Raw genomic sequence first — 10,319 nt, forward strand, 5'->3', positions numbered from 1 at the left:
CCATTCAACATCATCTGAAGGTCTAAGTAGGCCTTTGCACTTCCAGAAAATAACAGGCTATGCAGAGAACGGTGTAAGGTCACTACTATACAGGAGTCTTCAGAACATTTTGTTAACGTCTGTTTTCCTCAAGAGGCACTTTACTGACTAAAGACTATCTCCAAAAAGGAGCTTCAAGACCAAATTTTCACAGTGACTGGCTGTGACAAACAACTTGGGAACTTTCAGGGTCAGGCATGCTCCTGCGATCTTGCCACACACCAGGGAACCATTCCAGTTCTCACTGGTCAGCAGAACACCCCTCTTTCTAACCCAACGCTCACGTCAAAGCTTCACTTGGCCCAGGCTGTATATACCGCTTCCCTTCGGTTAGTCTAAAGGCTTCACAGAGGCATCGCAGCCCTTGCCAAGGTTTCCTCAGCACACCGACTGCAGTTTTCTCGTATCTTCAGGCAAAGCTTGTTATCTTGAAGCTATCTGAAGTCAAAGCAAGTTAAAACAAAATGCAAGGAAAAACACCCCCCCCACACATCTATTCACAAATTCTGAAACAGAAATACAACTGCCAGCATTCATAAAAGACACAGGTGAAGAAAGGAAATAGAAAATCTATGCTAAAATGACTTGTACTAAGATCAAATCAGAAAGGTCTTCCCCCATCCTTTACCCAGCTGCCACTCCGAACACCTTTTGCCCAAGGCTGTGCCCACCAAAGAGGGCTTCTTCAGGCTATAAAAGCTGGTGTACCCTGCCAAATCTCCCTTTTAAAATCCCCAGCAAAATTGAATCCTTCTCCCCCAAATTCATTTATGCTATTCCTATCCAGAAGATCTGACCATTCTCTCTGTTAGAATAAGCACAGACTTCATTTCCCTGCAGATGCACATATCTGTTACTCCAGCTGTCCTCTCCAATACCTCACTGAACAACTACTCCTCATTCAGCAAGAGGTAAAATTCCCTTTTTCCCTGATGCCTCAGTATTTACACTGGAGTTTGAGATCTGATTTTGGACTGACTTCCAGCATCCTTTTGTCAGTGGCATTTGAGCACCTTGTCTCAATATTTACCTATACAGCACATGGGGAGACTTCAGCAGCAGACACCCAGAAGCTAGCACATCACAAGCAGTCACCTGAACCAGTAAACAATCAGTCGCTTCACAGCACCAATCACTTTTGACTAACAAGGCTTGAACAGAATCTAAGAGGATGAAAAGGATGTAACAATCACATTGCTTTGGCATAAAACAACTTCCCCAAGTATGTACTTAAATCTCAAAAGACAAATCTCTACCAGAAATAGCTTAACAGTAACACCATCAAGCTAAAACCACAAACAAACATATGCTTAAAGGAAGAATACTAAACAAAATTACATTCAGAACTAGCCAAGCTACAAAAATAATGCAGATTAACTGCTACTGAGCATCTTAACTTTTTCATGTCCTTGTTTTCATAGTATATTAAAATAAGTCATTTTATAAAGACAAATGTAAAGAGAACTGAGAGAAAATTTAAAGTCTGTCTACCTTATGTACATTGGTAGCATTAAAGTAGTCCATTTTCTGCTTTTTGATAGAACGTATTAACATTCTCCTTAGGAACAATCAATATTAACAAAAAAAACTTCATAAAAGAAATGCAAAGTTCTAAAGAATAACTTCTAATGAATAAGAAAAATACGCAGTGTCAGTGCAAAAAGTGTAATTCTAACACAGCCAAGTAGTTCCAGAAGAAATGCTAGTGTAACCAAGATCTGGAAGTAGGGGAAGAAATAGATCATCACTGTTCAAGATCTTTTCCACATCCGATTTGGTAAATAAGGTAAACATCACCTTGACACTTTTTGCAAACGAGAAACTTATTCTTCAGTCACCTTGAAATTACAGTTCATACCCTGCGACTGTGATCATTCCCTGTTTTCCAACTTTGTCTACTCCTCGTTAGCAACGACTACCTTCGAAAAGTGCCGATTTTCAAAGTTTCACGCTTAACAGCCTGAAGTTCCATATAAACTGCGTCAGTGAAAAGTTTGTCACTACTTTAATTTTGCAGTATCTTGTCCTTAAATATTATTTCCTTGTTTAATATTTTAATAAATATTTTAATTAGGACATGGTCGATCCAAAGTTCAATCACGCTAATCGGTCACTGACATCTTCTTTAACACTGAAAGGCAGGAAAGGTTTCTAATTTTGTATCGTCAACTATGGGAGGATGTCTTTCCCACTGTATCCAGTTTTTGTCCTGTTTCATCCTACTACACAACCATAACCAGATACTTCTTCCCATTAAACACTATTTTTTGCCCATAATGCTCCAGAAAGCAGTCACTGGCATTCACTGTTACTCGGGTAAAGCGTTTCTCTATTGACAGTAAATCCCGAACATACTACAATTAAGACACACTAATCTACATGAAGAGTTTTAGCCGGAGGTTTTAGGACCATATTAAATAAATTTGAAAGCAAGCTGCCATTCAAAGGCAGCTCTCTCCTCTGGCTAAACTTCTTCCTCCCTCGTCCTCTCCCTGGTGCTGGCAGTAGTGCCTGTCAGGCTTTGTTTGTTTGGGGTTTTGTTGTTGTTTGGTTTGGTTTTTTAAGCTAAATTTTTTGGTTTACACCAATTTCTTGGTGCAGAACAGCAGGTGGAACAGAAAGAAGCAGAATACAAAAGCAAGAAGAAAATGCACGCCCAATGACATGTGTGACAAGGACTTTTCACAGTGTCTCTCCCAGTGTACCAGCTGAAGCGACAGTCTTGGGCTGAATACGCTGGTTTCATTGATCAGTTTTAACTGATGAACAATGAAGCTGTTCACAAGGGGTATTTTTTCCCTAAAGTTACATACTGCAAGTAAAAGCCTTTAAATCTCCGAAATAGCATTTAATTCTTTCCCTACATAATTGAATCGGCTGAACGTCACACACAACAGTAACAACTTCTTGAAGATGGTGGTACATTTACCAACATCAACTACACCTCTAATACCCCCCTGAGTATAAAACAAGTGTTATTCTCATCTCACAGAAGGAACAAACCAAAGAGAAAACCAGAAACAACCTCAAAATCATAAGCAGCACGAAAAAAATTTAACTGCATTACTTTCTACACATTACAGGTAGAAGGTCATTCCTCTTGCACCACAGAGTTAACATACAGGAGTACCACTTGTTTACTCAGCTTGTCTCTAGAAATACAAACAAAATCGTGTAAAAAAGACTGAATGACAAAACTTATAGATTATTCTACAAGAGAAATACCAGAACTGACAGTTCTAATGGTACTCTGAAAATCGAAATACACATCAAACTTTAAACTGCTCCCATAAACAACACTATGCACACTCCTAGTCTTCCACTTTCTGTTGCTCTGCTGGGTAATAGTATTTCTGCTTACAGCAACTTCTGAAGACGCACCGTAGGAAGCTATCTTAGTGCAAACACTGCCTTGATTTCTTTTAAAACATTTTTCTAAACCCTCTATAAGGCTTTTTGTTTGATACACCTGTGTGTGCGTAAAAGAAGTATGTGCAAACTTTTTCATCCTGATGTTGGCGTTGAAATTCTATAGGTTCTTAGCAGCTGCTGCATCCTTTACACTATGCTTTGTGTTGCAGCTGAAAACTACAAGTTTCAAGATTGTTCTGACTTTTTCTGCTCCAAGAAATTTTAACCGTATCACCTTGTTCAAAGCATTTACTGACTCATAACCCGGTACACAGCAGCACAGCTTTTTAACAGCTCAGCTAAAAGCACGAACTATTTTCCCTTGTGAAAGCATCAGAAACCTAACTACTTGCTCAGAAATATGCGCTAAGAAACCTGTATCTTTTACTGTGTACACAATATTGCACCAAACAATTTTTTTGCTAACTGTACTAATTTATCAAATAACCTTGATATGAGACGAACTACAGAGTACAGCCAAGATGTAAAGAGAGACAAAAATGCTTTAAAGAAAGTGTTGTTTCTTCATTTGTTTATTTATTAAAATATTTCTTTAGCTCATATTTAAATAGTAGATGAAAATGTCTGTGAAAGGTAAAGAAAAATCTTTGTCATTTAAACATTTGAGAGTGGAAATCACTGAACTAACCATCTGCAAATGCTAATAAAAACTGTATTTGGGAAACAAACTTGCAGAATCATCCTTTAAAAGAAGTTTTCTAATATTTCTCTACTAGCATAACTAAACCAAGACTTTAAAAATAAAAAGCCAAGAACCACGGTAGTCCATATTATAGAAGTTTAATAAATTCAAACAGGTCATTTTATGACGACTGATATCAGCAACTCCGTGGGGGATTAAATCATACAATATTGGTGGTTTGCACAATTATCTAATGAAAGCGAGCTTACACGGAAAGCGATCAAGACTCCAGAGTCCTCTCAAAAGGCAAGTGAGAGACTTACAGTGATGTCCGAAAGAATGCTGTCAGCTCTTGTGCAAAAGGAACAGCCAAGGCTCGCATTTGAAAGGTTATCTTCCTGCGCAGAAGTAACTTCAAGAATAAGCTCCATCTGGTCTTACTCTGAAAGCTACAAGCACTCTCAGAGAGAAATACTGCAGTATTTGAAGTGGACAGGGATACAAAAGGCAGGGCTAGGACAGTGACAAGCCTGACATACATGCCTGGATCAGCAGGTCCCAAGCTAGAGGTCATAACCCCAAGAGGGGTCATCCACTTAGTAAAAAGTCAGTTAATTGTTTATGCTAGCATTAGAGATTTTTATCTTGACAGAGGTGAAGCTCGTAGATGGAAGTAAGGTCACAACCTGAAAGATCTGGGAAGCACTAACCTAGATAATTACAAAGAACTACACTCTCCTTCAGCAACCACAGAAAAGTGACAAAATGTTTCCTCTAGTCCATGAGGAAAATGGGTGAAAGCTTCAAGTTTAGCAGATACCTTCAAGTCTAATCATGTTGACAGAAAACACAAGTTAGTCACAGGATTGGCACATGCTGTTAAAACAGCACTGGACTTCAGTCATTCAACTTCTCCCCAGAGGGCTAGCCCAGACCATACCGGGGGGGGGAAGAGGAAAGGACACCACTTTCTGTTTTATTATTATTTTTACACTTACATTTGAATAAAATACATCTCTGCAGTGCAGAGCGACAGCTGCCCAGCGGCACCTCATACTCTGTCCTACAATGACAGAGCTTGACAAGAGACATAACATCAGATGAGGACAGATATATACATGATCCAGGCAACTACTGAGGTAGGAGCTACACTTCTAGCTTCACATTAAAACTGTAATAAAGAAAAAAAAAGATGAGGCATTTAGAACTTTTCCAGGCTATGCAGGAGAGCAGCGAGAACAGACATCCAAATAACTATTATCTGTTAGGTAAAACACAGAGCACTTCCAAGTTGAGTGACACGTAAGGTTGTTCTACTATATAGCGTGACTATATATTGAAGATTTATCTTTCTTCGCACTTACTTCCCTGTGGAAAAAAAGTAACTGAGCTTATCACTAGTTAGCTGAAAAATTGCCAATACTGCAAATTTAAAACTAATGAAAATACTGGCCCCAAATCTGAAGATGAGAAAGGCGGCCTCCTGAAATGGAAGGATCCCAATGGCAAAGCACGTCAACCAAACCAAACTGCCTAGATACCAGCGAGGGCTATTTTGCCATCGGATGGCTATGCCGTAGGCTACGTGAACACCCACTGTTCAGTAGCGTCCTCCTTATTAAGCCACCAAGGGTTAACACGTCAATTTATGCTGCCGGCACACTCATCAGCCTGTTGACTCTGGCGTACCGGCAGATTAAAACTACCTGGTTTAAGGGACCTCTGCCTTCAGACGTACCTCTTGCCTCGCTCCCAGGGGTTATTGCCTCTGTGAACGATGTTTGACTGGGAGGATTCTGGAAGTGCTGCAGTTTTCATTGTGGCACAGTAAAGAACAGCGCATCTTCCATTAAGCTGTCCCTCCTGTGCAGGCATTGACATCCAGGGCAGAGACTGGACAAAATGTCATGGCAACAGCTTCAGTTATTAGTCACATAAGGTTGTCCCCAAGAAGCAGAAGACTTTGCACTTTGCAAGTGATTTTTCTGTATGAGAGGCTTTAAAAAAAAGGGAGCAAAGGCTGGCATAATTGCTAACTAATCCAGGTCTCTTTTGACTAGAAGATTTTATTGGGAAACCTATACCAGCAGCAGCTTTTATATGCACATCATTGAAAAATTCTAGTCCATTAAAAAAAGTGCCCACTTTCTTCTTGATAATACATATTCCTTGTAAATATGCTGATAGACAGTCTAAGAAGTTGGCATACATCATTTAAACCACATGAAAAATAAAACCAAAACAAAATCCCCCTCAACTCTTTAACCTAAAAGATACTCCTAGAACAAGTTACCCTCACATGAAAGAGAAGGTTAATGCTTTTGTAACTTGCCATTAAGGAAAAAAATAAATACACACTTATATAAAAAATAAGTAGAAGTTGTATGGGAGTCAAAAATAACAAAATAATACACTTTTATAAGCCTTCCTCAGCATACTATCAGTACCACAACACTTTTCCTCCACTTCCTTTTTATAAGTAGAAAAACCCCTTTCAACAGAAAGACAAAGGAAACACATGCAAATACATTGACATTATTCACCAACAAGGTCTTTAAAGGGATATTTAAGCAGAACAGAACAGAATTATACTTCCCCCCCCCCGCCAAATATCCACTTAAATATACTACACTTTTTAATTAAGCACATCATACCAGAAATTCAGTCAGTGTTTTGACCACCATTGACGAAGCACAAGAAGAACATTAAAGAAGTTTACTAATCAAAGCAGCAGCTGCAGCATCTCCTACCCTTGTCCAATAACATATCCCAAGGGATTTCTATTTGGACCGTTTTCAAGTATATTTATTACATTGCAAGCAGGAGTAGAAACAGCGCAAATGGGCTATTTGGTGTATTAGTCGATTGCATGGCCACACTTCAGAAAGATGCATGCACCTATTTCCACAAAATGGCTCCTCAAAGGCATTCCAGTTTACCAAGGTAGCCCTTTCAACATTAAAATAAAGCAGAGAAAAGTTATGAGCTAAATAATTTACATTCACACCACTTGAAATTTCACTTTTTTTTTAAACCCTCCTCCCTCAATACCAAAAACTATACACCATTTTACAAACAAGATCTGAAAAACAAGTCACTTGTGGTCATCAATTTTTTCAGTGGAAGGAAACACAATGCTTTAATATTCTGCGACTTAAAGACTATAGAACAAAATAAGTACCATAGCAAAGAGTCTTATTTATTTATTTATTTTAAAGTTTCACACTGCAAACATGCACAACAGGAAAAAAAAAAATCTCTGGAACAGGAAAAACTACGTGAATCAGTGGCACTGGATTGCTGAAACACTGACTATAAAAGTGTCATAAAGGACCAGCACAGTAATACTAATTCCATCCCTGTCTCCCCCAAACAATTACAGTTTCACAGACATGCCTAGCGCTAACAAAAAATTCTCCAGAGTAAAGTGGTTGTCAAGTGAAGCTGTGTGTCAAGTTTCATGTTGGAACATACTTCTGGTCTAGCTTGCAAGAGCTTAAAAATAACGTTTGGTTTGGGTTTTGATTTGCCTTTTAAAGGATATCCTCCTTTATTACGCTAGAACACGAATAATGCTGTGGGAGCATGGATTTTTCAAACACGGTTATTAGACTCAATGCTGCTTCTAGAACTATGTAATGGAATCGAAATATTTTCTCGAATACAAGCTGCATCGAATGCCAGGGTAGACTCTGACCACAAGGGAGAATCATCCCATGTTTACACACGTAGAGACAAGTCATCCACCTTAAAAGTCTCTCTTTTCCTGTTCATGTGCTATTTGCCAACATCCATTTCATGGGAGCAGCTACTGTTCCCATCCCAGCCCCCAGCGCCACATTACACGGAAAACAAAACGCACGTTCAGCAAAAAATATCTTCCCTTAGATAAGGCTGTGGGAAGTTTTCACAAACACCATAAAGACTTCACTTCACAAGGTGAACAGGGATGTTGTCGGATCTGCAAGCCTGGCTCATGGGTTCTTCTTAGGAACACCCGTTAGCAGCCAAAGCCTCACTAAAGGGTTTTGCGGCCTAAATGCTCGTGACCTAACATAGCACACAGATAAAGCTCCTGCTGAACCATCCCCTCTCGGCTCACACCACTCAGCTCCTCTGACAAAGACCCTGTGTCATTGCAAGCCACATTGCTGGAGAAGAGGGCGGGGTGAAAGAAGAGAAGGGAGGCACACAGGGAAGAAGGAAAAAAAAAAAAAAAAAGCAGTCTACAAAATAGATGCAACCTACAATCGGTGACATTCAGTCCTTCACTGACTCCTCCTAAGATAAAACAGCTGTAGTCTGCCTGCAGCCTAAACCACCTCCAGTTTTGAGAAGGTAAAAAGCTGGAATGAAAATCTCAGCTGCCCTCCTGGCTCTTTAATAACAATCCCTGTCAACAGCCTAAATAAACCACCCAGACACCCCAGGACCCTACACATCTTGTTATAAGGGTGATGAATTACAAACCGTTGAAAAGTAATAGCAAAAAGATACAAAAGCATAAATAAAAATATATGAGCCAAAGGCCACCTTGAAATCCATAAGCGTAGTTCAGATTTCCTAACCCTACTGATTCAAAGCAAGGAGGCAGCGCCAATACTTCACCCTCCATCTTCAGCAGCACCCCATCACCCTCCTGTCCAGCTCCACTTTCATCATGATTTGAAATAAATTAATTTGACTGAAAAGAAGCAGACTGCCTCAACACCAGTTGGTTCCATACCCCAAATCTTCCACCCTGCAGCCGCATCCACCATTCTCCACCCCGGGCCCCCCATCTTCCCCTAGTCATCCTCCCTGCGTGTGTGTCGTGTCGTGTGTCCCCCCCTCAATAACACCATCCTCCTCCTCGCCTCAGGCCCCCCACTGCCATTGTCCCCCCTCCCTCGAGGGTATCCTCCCCCTCCTCACCGCCCCCTCACCCCTACCGCCATCCCTCCCCTCAGCTCGGGGGGCTGTGGGCCCGGCTCACCTCCAGCTCCGTGTCGCCGGGCTCCGCCACCCCAATGATCTCGCTGGGCAGCTCGGCCAGGTCGGTGACCCGGATCAGCCCGTCGTGCAGGAAGATGGTCTCCTCCTTCACCGACAGCCACTGGGCCGAGTCGGTGGCGGCTGCCGCCGAGGCGCCCGCCGGGGACCCCATGGCGCGGACGGCGGGGGGGCTCCGCAGGGCTGAGGCGAGGCGGGTCCTGCTACCCCCCCATGGCGGGGGCAGGGCGGGGGCAGGGGGGTCCCCAGCGGCCTGGGTGCCGGACAGCCGGAGCGCGGTGGGGAGCAGCGAGGAGCGGCGCGTTGCCACCGCGGCGCCAACGGAGCGAGGACCCCCGGGAACCGCCGTGCCCGCCCGCAGCCACCGCGTCCCGCTCCCTCCTCACACACACAGGTGACAGCGCGACGCCATGTTGGGGGCTGAGGCGGGCCCGGCATGCACCGCGCGAGGAACAATACACCCTTCCCCCCCCCCCCCCCCCCCCCCAGCCCCGCGGGGCCCCGCCCCCCGCCGCGCCCCTCCCCCGCCGGGCGGGACCGCCCCCCCGGCGCCCCTCGGTGCCGCCCCATGGGCTCGGGCGACGCCCCCCGGCACCCCGCCCCCAAGGGCGGCTCCCGCCCTGCCGGCCCCCGCCGTCAGGGGCGCTCCCCTCGGCGCCTCACCCCTTCGCGCGGGGCCGCCCCGCTCCTCTCAGCGCCTCACCCCCGCTCCCACCGGGGCCGCCCCGCTCCCCTCAGCGCCTCACCCCCGCTCCCACCGGGGCCGCCCCGCTCCCCTCAGCGCCGCCCCTCCGCTCCCCCCGGGGCCGCCGCGCACCGAGGGGCGATCCCCTCACCCCTGCTGCCCTCCACGGCTCGCTCCCCTCAGCGCTTCGCCCCCTCACGCGATGGCCGCCCCGCACAGCACCTCACCTCCACCCAAAAGGCCGCTTTTCCTCAGCTCCTCGCCCAAGGGCTGCTCCCCCAGCCCTTTACCCCCGGGGTTAGCCCGTTTCCCTCCTCAGCCTCACCTTCTTGGCTAGTGAGGGTCCCTCTGAAACTACCCTTTTCCTTCAAGGACTGATCCCTCTTGGTGCCTCGTCTTCCCCACGGGGTAGTTTCTCTCCTCCTGGCACCTCTGGTCACCCCTTTTTCGTCTGCTCACCTCTCCTACCAGAGTGACCTCCCTTCCTCCCTTGTCTGCCCCTCCGCCACCTCCTTGAAGGAATCCTGTCACCTCTCAGGGGCCCTTTTC

At 44.5% G+C, this 10,319-nt stretch overlaps 1 protein-coding gene across 4 annotated transcripts in view; it reads right to left on the reverse strand.

Annotated features, from left to right (window-relative positions):
• Positions 1-9,239, reverse strand: part of HECTD4 (HECT domain E3 ubiquitin protein ligase 4) — a 76,486-nt gene extending 67,247 nt beyond the window's left edge. For all 4 annotated transcript variants that reach the window (XM_086473921.1, XM_086473917.1, XM_086473918.1 and 1 more), the window contains exon 1: positions 9,069-9,239. In XM_086473921.1, the coding sequence (XP_086330047.1) occupies positions 9,069-9,239 (171 nt within the window). The remainder of the gene's footprint in view (positions 1-9,068) is intronic.
• Positions 9,240-10,319: the final 1,080 nt, after the last annotated feature.

This window comes from Leptosomus discolor, chromosome 16 (assembly GCF_034619465.1).
Source record: "Leptosomus discolor isolate bLepDis1 chromosome 16, bLepDis1.hap2, whole genome shotgun sequence".
NCBI lineage: Eukaryota > Metazoa > Chordata > Aves > Leptosomiformes > Leptosomidae > Leptosomus > Leptosomus discolor.